The 12,239-nt window shown below is 52.7% G+C and overlaps 1 protein-coding gene across 4 annotated transcripts; it reads right to left on the minus strand.

The window, feature by feature from the left end:
- Window positions 1-709: 709 nt before the first annotated feature.
- Window positions 710-11,969, minus strand: LOC149427438 (chromatin target of PRMT1 protein-like). Of its 4 annotated transcripts, none has more exons than XM_089668038.1 (5): window positions 11,892-11,969; window positions 8,559-8,709; window positions 2,845-3,028; window positions 2,632-2,763; window positions 710-1,434 (listed from the first exon to the last, which is right to left on the minus strand). In XM_089668038.1, exons 1-5 carry the CDS (start codon window positions 11,954-11,956, stop codon window positions 1,232-1,234), a joined length of 735 nt encoding a protein of 244 aa, XP_089524164.1. In that variant the 5' UTR covers window positions 11,957-11,969; the 3' UTR covers window positions 710-1,231. The 4 variants fall into 4 exon arrangements, with proteins under 4 accessions (XP_089524164.1, XP_089524166.1, XP_089524165.1 ...); XM_089668040.1 differs by having other exon boundaries at window positions 8,559-11,115; window positions 11,155-11,967; XM_089668039.1 differs by having other exon boundaries at window positions 8,559-10,228; window positions 10,463-11,967.
- Between the last annotated feature and the right edge of the window lie 270 nt (window positions 11,970-12,239).

The raw sequence follows: 12,239 nt of genomic DNA on the forward strand, positions 1-12,239 counted from the left end.
TGTAGAGGACCCCCACGCCAACCCCCGGTTCGTGGAAGGGCTCAGCAGCTTGTAGAGGACCTTTACGCCAACCCCTCGTCTGTGGAGGGGCTCGGCAGCTTGTAGAGGACCCCTACGCCAACCCCTCATCTGTGGAGGGGCTCGGCAGCTTGTAGAAGACCCCTACGCCAACCCCAGGTTCTTGGAAGGGTTTAGCAGCTTGTAGAGGACCCCCACGCGAACCCCGGTTCGTGGAGGAGCTCAGCGGCTTGTAGAAGACCCCCACACCAACCCCCAGTTCGTGGAAGGGCTCAGCAGCTTGTAGAGGACCCCCCTGCCAACCCCTGGTTCGTAGAGGGGTTGCCTTCTTCGAGACCATTCGCTGGTGTTAGGGACCACTAGGAAAGGCAAATCAAAGGCTTCTTCTATTACAGGGTGATGCGCCAAGTTTTTTTGTTCGCCCATTCAGCATGAAAACTGCGTTATGCTGATCCAGTTTACAGCGGCCACCATCCAGATCAGGCAGACACTTCCATGGGCTACACATCACCTCTTTTAGGTACGAAGGTTCCATGGTCGCCCTTACCCATTTGCTTGAACCTTTTCTAAACTTCCGTAATTGGAATTAAGAGCTCTCCGTTCAAAGCTCCAGGGTGGGAAGTGTACCGTCCCTTTAAGACTTACAGATTGGTAAACGGCGCGCGGATTTCCAGAAAGGCAGCCGCACAAATTCAGATTGTAAAGTGTTTAATGATTGTTCAACAGTAATAAACACCGCGGCTACAAAACCTGACAATATTCTACATACTGCCAAAAGACGAGACGCCGATTGTCCACAGCGGTCCCGTCCTGAAAAACGGCCGAGGGCCCATGCACACACCGGGCGCTGCAATGACGAAAACCTGCAACGCCATGCGCCAATAAATGCATCGCCTTTACCGCAATGCATCCCAACATGCGGTCAAATGCAGCAGACCGGTGTGAATGGGTCCCCCCCGACAGGCCACGTTTGGAATCTGCAGGGCAGTGATAAAAGATCCCTGTCCGCGGAGAGACGGGCGGCGGTGTGTCCGTCGCCGTACATTCAGTCAATAATAAAATACTTGAAAGAAAAAAAAAAAACAAAAAAAACAGTTCTAAGTATCAAAAAAAGTAAAAGGAACTCTAAAACGAGGTGATGAGCCGGTCGGCTGCCGTTTTGTCTCCGGCAGAGGCTGGTAGGAATTCAGTTCTTTAAATAAAAGCTGGTCGGTCAGTCGTTTGTTTCGGGGTCCGCCTGAGCCATGTAGGCGTCCAGCTCGGCGTCCAGGTGGCCTTTCGTCTTGGACATGTAAGCGTCCAGCTGGTTGTCGAGCTGCTCACGGGTCAGTGCTGGCCGTGCGGATCCCCTTCCTCTACCGCGGCCTCGTCCTCGGCTGAACCCTCCTCTGCCCCGAGCGATGACACCGCCGCGGCCTGAGGACAAAAGAGAAGGAGATTCAATTAGGACAATGAAAGTTTAAAAAAAAAAAAAACCACCACACATACACAACCTGCAGGTTAGCCATCATTTACGGGGCAGCCTTGGCTACCCACCGGGCTTCAGTTACGGGGGCAGCCTTGGCTACCCACCGGGCTTCAGTTACGGGGGCAGCCTTGGCTACCCACCGGGCTTCAGTTACGGGGGCAGCCTTGGCTACCCACCGGGCTTCAGTTACGGGGGCAGCCTTGGCTACCCACCGGGCTTCAGTTACGGGGGCAGCCTTGGCTACCCACCGGGCTTCAGTTACGGGGCTGCCTTGGCTTCCGCTACGGGGGTCGCCTTGGCTTCCCACCGGGCTTCCGCTACGGGGGTCGCCTTGGCTTCCCACCGGGCTTCCGCTACGGGGGTCGCCTTGGCTTCCCACCGGGCTTCCGCTACGGGGGTCGCCTTGGCTTCCCACCGGGCTTCCGCTACGGGGGTCGCCTTGGCTTCCCACCGGGCTTCCGCTACGGGGGTCGCCTTGGCTTCCCACCGGGCTTCCGCTACGGGGGTCGCCTTGGCTTCCCACCGGGCTTCCGTTACGGAGTCCCTCGGATTCTTAACACTCATGACATGTCTCCTCCCAAAACTGGTGAATCCGAAACATGCAAAGACAAGGATCTGCTGCCGCTCAACATGGACATATTACACCCCCGGCTTTCTACTATTCTACCTTTACAACTGACCAATGACAAGACAGTTGGGCGGAGCCAGACTGGGAGCCAAAGCCAATATTTGCCTACAAGAGCCATTTGGGCTCCTGAGAAGCATTATGAAGTAGGTAAGCATATATTTGGGCTCCTGCCTTACACAACCGGCTGACACTGAACCATGTGCTGCCAGTTTTCCTGGGGAAACTACAAATCCCATCATGCCTCTGGGAGTCATGCTTGTAGTAGTTTAGAGTCTTGAAATGCGCAAGGGAGGAAAACTATTTGCCAAACCCCCTGGCTTTTGCTACTGTCCCATCACAGCGATGGTTGGGTTCAGTGACCAATAGTGTGGCTCCTAGAGCAGAATATGGGCGGTCTGGGATGCCATGTAGACACAGGCATAGAAATATGGAGCAGCAAAGACTACATGTACCCTTTAATGCCAAATCTGTACCATGCTACCCCCTAGCAGTGTGATGAAGGAATGGGAGTACCAACCTCTTCCTCCTGCACCACCACGGTTCATGACTCCGCCTCTGAGTCCCCCTCTTCCAGCCATGCCACGTCCTCGCAGCCCACCTCTCCTCATTCCAATTCTTGGAGGACCGCCACGGCCTCGGAGGTTTTGCCCTGCACAGAAAGAGTCAGCGGTCAGCCATTGAAAAAACAAAAGCTCTTTATTAGGGTTTATTATTGGCCAAGCCAACCGACCTCTCATGCTCATCGCTCCCCTTGGCATTCCTCTACCTCCCCGGCCAGCCCGCATCATGCCTCGCTGGGAGCCCCGCATTCCCATACCACCGCCTCGCATTCCGCCGGCACCTCGCTGAAGGCCCCCCACCGGTCTCCCCAAACGGGCCTGGATGTTGCTCTTGCCGAGCCGCTGCTTCAAGCTCTGTCAGGACAGGGAGGAAAGAATGAAAATTAATGGATGTCCGTGCGTTTAAGGGGGCGGAGCCAATAAGCATCTGGCAGGATATTAAAAAAAAAAAAAAGTTAATGCAAGCAAAGTCAATGTCTTGAGGCTACCTTGATGAACTTGGCTCAGCAGACTAGGTGCTCCAAGCAAGGTCCACCTCCCTAAACACCGCAATAAAATGCAAAAAGAACCCGTGGAGGGAAAAATAACCGGCATTTTCATCTTGCATGTGGGAAGGGGGTGGGGCAATCCTGTAGACAAGATACCTGGGCATGCAAGTAGCAAGACGAACCTAACTGTGCTACAACGCCCTCTTGGGCTACCTAACATTCCCAAGATCCAGATGGAGGAGGACCTCACCACCTAGTTGCGATCTGATGGTGGGTTGGACCATACTTCCATGTACACCCCAAACATAGGCGTGGCATGAAAGGTTGTAAACATGTGAGCTTCATTTAGGTAAAGCTCCGAGTCCCTGGAACCGTCTTTAGGCATTGGTCACATCGGTGCCTGCCATGACATGTCAACCAACCTTCCATTACAGCACAGACCATGTGACCAACACCTCGGCACTTGTGACAGAACTGGTTCTGGAGTCGTCCGGAGAATGGAGTAGCACTTTCCACAGTGTTCGCGTGGGAAGATTTTTTTTTTTCTGTACATCTACAGCTCTGATGTAAGCAATGCAGGCCTCCGGCCCCAGAGCGGTGGTTGCGTCTCCGGCCTCCTCTTCTCCAGGCCATTCACAAGGCAGCCCCAGGATTAGGATGGCCTTCGAGGACTTTCTGATCATCCGGCAGGCCAAACGAGGTGGAAGGAGAAATCCTCCACGCTGTGCCAGAGAAATTTTCTTTACAGGCTCCATCAACTTCTGTTGAGCAGGAGAGGCCACACGTGGATCCATCAATGGTCAGGCTTTGGTCATGTGAACGGCCAAGTAGAGCGGGAGGTAGAGACAACTCTAGGGATGGGGCCTGGGAACTGCAGCCAGTAAATATGGCAGGATCTACAGTATATGGGAACAGCCACGTCCTACTGGCAGAATGCATGTATTTGGGGTGGGCCTTAAGCTGGCAATAGACTCCTCCCAGTTTCAGCAGATATCTGGTGACCTCAAGTCTCCAGGTAGGCCTCCTTGTCTTCAATGCCATATGTACAGTGGGGCAAAAAAGTATTTAGTCCGCCACCAATTGTGCAAGTTCTCCCACTTACAAAGATGAGAGAGGCCTGTAATTGGCATCATAGGGAGACCTCAACTATGAGAGACAAAATGAGAAAACAAATCCAGACAATCTCATTGGCTGATCTGGAAAGAATTTATTTGCAAATTATGGTGGAAAATAAGTATTTGGTGAATATGAAAAGTTCATGTCAATACTTTGTTATATATCCTTTGTTGGCAATGACAGAGGTCAGACGTTTCCTGGAAGTCTTCACAAGGTTGGCACACACTGTTGCTGGTATGTTGGCCCATCCTCCATGCAGATCTCCTCCTCCATGCAGATCTCCTCTAGAGCAGTGATGTTTTGGGGCTGTCGCTGGGCAACACGGACTTTCAACTCCCTCCAAAGGTTTTCTATGGGGTTGAGATCTGGAGACTGGCTAGGCCACTCCAGGACCTTGAAATGCTTCTTACGAAGCCACTCCTTCATTGCCCGGGTGGTATGTTTGGGATCATTGTCATGTTGGAAGACCCAGCCACGTTTCATCTTCAATGCCCTTGCTGATGGAAGGAGGTTTGCACTCAATCTCACGATACATGGCCCCATTCATTCTGTCCTGTACATGGATCATTCGTCCTGGTCCCTTTGCGGAGAAACAGCCCCAAAGCATGATGTTGCCACCCCCATGCTTCACAGTAGGTATGGTGTTCTTTGGATGCAACTCAGCATTCTCTCTCCTCCAAACACGACGAGTTGTGTTTCTACCAAACAGTTCTATTTTGGTTTCATCTGACCATATGACATTCTCCCAATCCTCTTCTGGATCATCCAAATGCTCTCTAGCAAACTTCAGACGGGCCCCGGACATGTACTGGCTTAAGCAGGGGGACACGTCTGGCACTGCAGGATCTGAGTCCCTGGCGGCGTAGTGTGTTACTGATGGTAGCCTTTGTTACGTTGGTCCCAGCTCTCTGCAGGTCATTCACTAGGTCCCCCCATGTGGTCCTGGGATTTTTGCTCACCGTTCTTGTGATCATTTTGACCCCACGGGGTGAGATCTTGCGTGGAGCCCCAGATGGAGGGTGATTATCAGTGGTCTTGTATGTCTTCCATTTTCTAATTATTGCTCCCACAGTTGATTTGTTCACACCAAGCTGCTTGCCTATTGCAGATTCAGTCTTCCCAGCCTGGTACAGGTCTACAGTTTTGTTTCTGGTGTCCTTCGACAGCTCTTTAGTCTTCACCATAGTGGAGTTTGGAGTGTGACTGTTTGAGGTTGTGGACAGGTGTCTTTTATACTGATAACAAGTTCAAACAGGTGCCATTGATACAGGTAATGAGTGCAGGACAGAGGAGCCTCTTAAAGAAGAAGGTCCAGGTCTGTGAGAGCCAGAAATCTTGCTTGTTTGTAGGTGGCCAAATACTTATTTTCCACCATAATTTGCAAATAAATTCTTTCCAGATCAGCCAATGAGATTGTCTGGATTTGTTTTCTCATTTTGTCTCATAGTTGAGGTCTCCCTATGATGCCAATTACAGGCCTCTCTCATCTTTGTAAGTGGGAGAACTTGCACCATTGGTGGTGACTAAATACTTTTTTGCCCCACTGTATAGTAGGTTATATGGAAAGAACAGAATTATTCAAGTACGTTTCTTCAATTCTATGACACCCTGACACCGCTTCCATCCACCTGAAGGCATACATCATGGAGGACTTTTATGTAAGCTACAAAACAGATCAGACAGGTTCTCGTTGCTGCCAAGCAGATTTGAACGTTGGAGGACTTTGTCTCGCTGCTGGGATTCAGTGGGAACCATTGTCCAGTTCAGACGTTGAGGTGGCCTGGACTTTCCAGCAGGTCATCAGATGGCACGGTCCTCGATTTCTAAGAGCAGATCTCCCCCACTTCCAGATCTGCTCTTAGAAATCGAGGACCATGCCATCTGATGACCTGCTGGAAAGTCCAGGCCACCTGAAGTGGGAACCATTGTCCAGTTCAGACGTTGAGGTGGCCTGGACTTTCCAGCAGGTCATCAGATGGCATGGTCCTCTATTTCTAAGAGCAGATCTGGAAGTGGGGGAGATCGGACGATGGCCCAGAGAAGGGTGGCGTCTGAGGAAAGGTCACCCCCTTTCGTTTAGCGTAAGAATTTTGAACACTTTAGGCTTGGTTCACATCTACAGATGTGGATGAATTTCCATGCGTCACGTGTAGGACAGTCCATTTATTTCCAAAGGCTGCCCTACATATGGGAAATGTGGAAGAGGGTTCCTTGACACTTTTTCGAACACTCCGAGGCACCATGTGTTTTTGGCGCATGTATATGTGGAGGGGGGGCACAGCCACGTGTCTGCTAAAGGGCAACGCGTTTCTGCGCATGTCACAAATGTCAACCTAGCCTGAGACCACGCCACCCCACTGTTGCCCTCTACAGAGGTCTACTTGCCTCAGGTGTTTGCAGCGTTGGAGGTCTTCACTGTCCTGGCCGCACATGGATTGCAGAGATGATCTCATAGAAGTCTACGGGGTTCTAATATGTAGGTGTGGCCAGGACAGTGAAGACTTGCGCCCCTTGGATGTAAAACTGCAGAAATGTAGCCATCAGATGGAGTTTGGGTTAGGTCAGGGGATGTGGGGGCAGGACAGACAAAAGCACTTATTCTTCAGTTGGGCGAAATCTATAAATACCCCACACAGCCAGAATCCAAATCACCTCCATGGAGAACCTGCAGAAGAAAACAGTCAAGACCTTCAAAGCATCGACTTGTCAAATACCCCGCCAGCTTTCTCATCTCCCCCAAGACGGATGTAAAGGCGCAGTCCACCGTTAAAACCACGATTCATCCACATTTAGGAAGCAACATGAAGAATGGTCACAGCAAACCCAACAACTCCTCCCCACCACCACCACCCCCAAGTTGCTGAGAGCTTCGTACGGGAGAATCCTGCTTTTTGTGCAGGAGCTCATCATCCAATGTTCCCTACAGTCCCACCATGGTAGGAGGACTTGGCACAGCAAATGAAGCTCAGCCATGCTTCCTCCAGCACCGTACCAGAAGGCGCAGACCAGGGATCAGAGGGGTGAGGCACTGCATTACTCTGGGCACTGCATCTGCTATCACGGAGCAAGGCCTGCAGGCTTCTAGGCAAAAAAGTAGTCAATGCACACTGTAGATGCATCTACTCCGGTTCTGGTGAAAAGGTGGACTGCGCCTTCAAAATACTCAACACTGCCAGAGGACTAGTTCTGATTTTTCCACCACAAATTATTAATAGTGTGAGACTGTGGGGGGGGAGGGGACAGAGTGTAAGCTCCTCTGGTACAGAGACTGATGTGACTGCGGGGGGAGGGAATAGAGTGTAAGCTCCTCTGGTAGAGACTGATGGGACTGTGGGGGAGGGGACAGAGTGTAAGCTCCTCTGGTAGAGACTGATGGGACTGTGGGGGAGGGGACATTACAGTGTAAGCTCCTCTGGTAGAGACTGATGAAACTGTGGGGGAGGGGACAGAGTGTAAGCTCCTCTGGTAGAGACTGATGGGACTGTGGGGGAGGGGACATTACAGTGTAAGCTCCTCTGAAACAGAGGCCAATAGGACTGTGGGGGAGGGGATAGAGTAAGCTCCTCTGGTAGAGGACTGAGGGGGAGGGGACATTAGAGTGTAAGCTCCTCTGGTTCAGAGACTGATAGGACTGTGGGGGAGGGGATAGAGCGTAAGCTCCTCTGGTTCAGAGACTGATGTGACTGTGGGGGAGGGGACATTAGAGCGTAAGCTCCTCTGGTTCAGAGACTGATGTGACTGTGGGGGAGGGGACATTAGAGCGTAAGCTCCTCTGGTTCAGAGACTGATGTGACTGTGGGGGAGGGGACATTACAGTGTAAGCTCCTCTGGTTCAGAGACTGATGTGACTGTGGGGGAGGGGACATTACAGTGTAAGCTCCTCTGAAAAAGAGACCAATAGGACTGTGGGGGAGAGGATAGAGTGTAAGCTCCTCTGGTTCAGAGACTGATGTGACTGTGGGGGAGGGGAAAGAGTGTAAGCTCCTCTGGTACAGAGGATGATGTGACTGTGGGGGAGGGGATAGAGTGTAAGCTCCTCTGGTACAGAGGTTGATGTGACCGGCCTCATGTGCATCTATTTGCCACTGTGTAGGTAAAGGGTGACTCCACCCTAAAAAGCTGTCTTTGGCAGGATCATGCGTGCATACCTTCAATGAGGAGGAGCCGTCTATGGCAGGGAGGAGCCAGGGATTGACAATTCCCCCACTGCCCCCCCCCCCCCCCATCTGTGAAATAGGTTCTCATGCAGATTGATCACCACCCATCACCCCCCTCCTCACCTGTTTCAGCTTCAGAGCGGCTTGCACCGATGGCCTGCTCTCCATCTGCTGCGCTAGTCTTCTGTTCCTGGCGCTGGCCAGGTGCTGCTGTTGCATGGTGGCGCGGATGTTGACCGGCATCATCTGTTTGTTCTTCAGCATGTTAGTAAAGCTTCAAGGTCGAACAAAATGGGGGGAGGGTTTAGATAAAGATTTCAACAGACACTATGCCGTAACCTCAAGGCCCCCCACACTGGAGATGGCCATGAAATTTTTTCTCTCCATTTTAATAGGCGGCACTCAGGCCGGTGTAAGATCTAGCCATCGCAATTTTCCACATAATGCACAGCAAATAACGAGACCTAGAAGATAGGCTGGGCAGCGAAGCAAAGGAGTCTGGGAAATAGAAGATTGAAGGAAGGGGGGGGGGGGAGGTGGATGGGAGACAACAAAGGACGAGACAGAAGACGGACAATGATCGTAGAAGAATGAACAAAGAGCAGAGGGTGTGTTAGATGAACAACAAGTACGAGACCTTCACACATAGAAGATGAAGTTGGTCATCAAAGAGCTGAGGGACGCCATCAACGTGACCTGCCACCAAGCGTGGCTGCGAAATGGGCGCCAAGTATCGATTCACTTCCACATCGCTCAGACACCTCCTTGAGGTTCCACACAACTGGTGGGCCTAGTACATGGCTGGAGCCCCCAGCTTGGCCTACACACACACCAGGATACAGCTGAGCTGGGGACTCCCACCTGGAACGGGGTACAATCCTAGGCATAGTAAGTAGGGGATAGATCATATTAAAGGTTATGGATTTGGAATAGGGTATTAAAGATCAACCAGGTAAGATGGTCAGGGGCCCACGGACTCGTGGCCTTCTAGGATTGATGATCAGGGGCCCACACTCGTGGCCTTCTAGGATTGATGGTCAGGGGCCCACGGACTCGTGGCCTTCTAGGATTGATGGTCAGGGGCCCACGGACTCTTGGCCTTCTAGGATTGATGGTCAGGGGCCCACGGACTCTTGGCCTTCTAGGATTGATGGTCAGGGGCCCACGGACTCTTGGCCTTCTAGGATTGATGGTCAGGGGCCCACGGACTCTTGGCCTTCTAGGATTGATGGTCAGGGGCCCACGGACTCTTGGCCTTCTAGGATTGATGGTCAGGGGCCCACGGACTCTTGGCCTTCTAGGATTGATGGTCAGGGGCCCACGGACTCTTGGCCTTCTAGGATTGATGGTCAGGGGCCCACGGACTCTTGGCCTTCTAGGATTGATGGTCAGGGGCCCACGGACTCTTGGCCTTCTAGGATTGATGGTCAGGGGCCCACGGACTCTTGGCCTTCTAGGATTGATGGTCAGGGGCCTACGGACTCTTGGCCTTCTAGGATTGATGGTCAGGGGCCTACGGACTCTTGGCCTTCTAGGATTGATGGTCAGGGGCCTACGGACTCTTGGCCTTCTAGGATTGATGGTCAGGGGTCTACGGACTCTTGGCCTTCTAGGATTGATGGTCAGGGGTCTACGGACTCTTGGCCTTCTAGGATTGATGGTCAGGGGTCTACGGACTCTTGGCCTTCTAGGATTGATGGTCAGGGGTCTACGGACTCTTGGCCTTCTAGGATTGATAGGGGTCTACGGACTCTTGGCCTTCTAGGATTGATAGGGGTCTACGGACTCTTGGCCTTCTAGGATTGATGGTCAGGGGTCTACGGACTCTTGGCCTTCTAGGATTGATGGTCAGGGGTCTACGGACTCTTGGCCTTCTAGGATTGATGGTCAGGGGTCTACGGACTCTTGGCCTTCTAGGATTGATGGTCAGGGGTCTACGGACTCTTGGCCTTCTAGGATTGATGGTCAGGGGTCTACGGACTCTTGGCCTTCTAGGATTGATGGTCAGGGGTCTACGGACTCTTGGCCTTCTAGGATTGATGGTCAGGGGTCTATACTCTTGGCCTTATAGGGTTGATGGTCAGGGGCCCACAGACTCTTGGCATTATAGGTGTGATGGTCAGGTGTCCACACTCTTAGCCCTATCAGGTTGATGGTCAGTGACCCACAGACTCTTGCCCTGATCCTACTGATGGTCAGGGGCCCACAGACTCGTGGCCTTCTAGGATTGATGGTCAGGGGCACACAGACTCGTGGCCTTCTAGGATTGATGGTCAGGGGCCCACGGACTCGTGGCCTTCTAGGATTGATGGTCAGGGGTCTACGGACTCTTGGCCTTCTAGGATTGATGGTCAGGGGTCTACGGACTCTTGGCCTTCTAGGATTGATGGTCAGGGGTCTACGGACTCTTGGCCTTCTAGGATTGATGGTCAGGGGTCTACGGACTCTTGGCCTTCTAAGATTGATGGTCAGGGGTCTACGGACTCTTGGCCTTCTAGGATTGATGGTCAGGGGCCCACAGACCCCTGACCATACAGGGTTAGTGGTCAGCGGTCCAGACTCTTGGCCTTATTGGCTTGATGGCCAGGGGTCCGCATACTCTTGGCCTTCTTGGGTTGATGGTCAGGGGCCGATTCTTGACCTTATAGGGTTGATGGTCAGAGGCCGACAGACTCTTGGCCTTATTGGATTGATGGCCAGGGGTCCACAGACTCTTGGCCTTATTGGATTGATGGTCAGGGGTCCACAGACTCTTGGCCAGAACTAGTCAATAGTCAGGGGTCCACAGACCTCTGACCATACAGGGTTAGTAATCAGGGGTCCAGACTCTAGGCCGTATTGGGTTGATGGTCAGGAGTTCAGAACCGCAGAGGAAGACCAAACTGACAGAGGCTCATCGGCCTAGAACCCGCGCAGCACATGACGTCACTTGACCAATGAAAGAGACAGCAATGCAGGAGGACAGGGCGGCGAGGAGAAGCCATTGCGGTGAGATGGCGAGAGCGAAGCAGAAGAGGGAGAAGACAAAGCAACACAATTGCCTCTTACAAGACCCCAGAGGGTGGTCAGAGGGTCTCCGGGCAGGGAGGGTGACCCGCCATCATGCCTCTTACAGTACCGGCCACACAGGGAGCGTGCCGGCCTCGGACACGCCAGCGGGTTATCAGGCAGCACAGGTAACATGCTACCAGGCTGCAGCCAGAAGTGGAACCATGTAAAACACGTGGAGTATATAGAGGGGGGGCAGGAGGCTGGCTAGAGGCCCCTCCACTGTGTGGTGACCCAATGCTACAGACATTACTCCTCACACACAGTGTACCACCGCTGCCACGTGTGGGCGCCCGCTCTCATCTAGGGAGGAGCCGGGTCAGGTGGGGCCCTCAGAGGGGCTCTCATTGGGTACTTTGTCTACATTTGGTATTTTACACAGTGCAGATGGTGTTGGGGCTTCCTCACCGCTCGTTCAGGGACAGCTTGGTGGTGCTCTTAAGTACAACTTTAGATGCTGCCGGAGTGGCCATCTCGCCTCCTGGATCGCCTGCAAGACACAACCCACCATGGTTACCATGGGTACCTACCCCCCAGACATCTACCCCCCCACCACCCCGATACAGATACCTACCCCCCCAGATATTTACACCACACCAACCCGATACAGATATCTACCCCCCTCCTGGATCGCCTGCAAGACACAACCCGCCATGGTTACCATGGGTACCTACCCCCCCCCCCCAATAGAGATACCTACCCCCCCCCCCATATTTACACCACACCAACCCGATACAGATACCTACCCCCCTCCTG

This window comes from Staurois parvus, unplaced genomic scaffold (genome assembly GCF_062004578.1).
Source record: "Staurois parvus isolate SC_StPar_1 unplaced genomic scaffold, SC_StPar_1.0 ptg003761l, whole genome shotgun sequence".
Classification (NCBI taxonomy): domain Eukaryota; kingdom Metazoa; phylum Chordata; class Amphibia; order Anura; family Ranidae; genus Staurois; species Staurois parvus.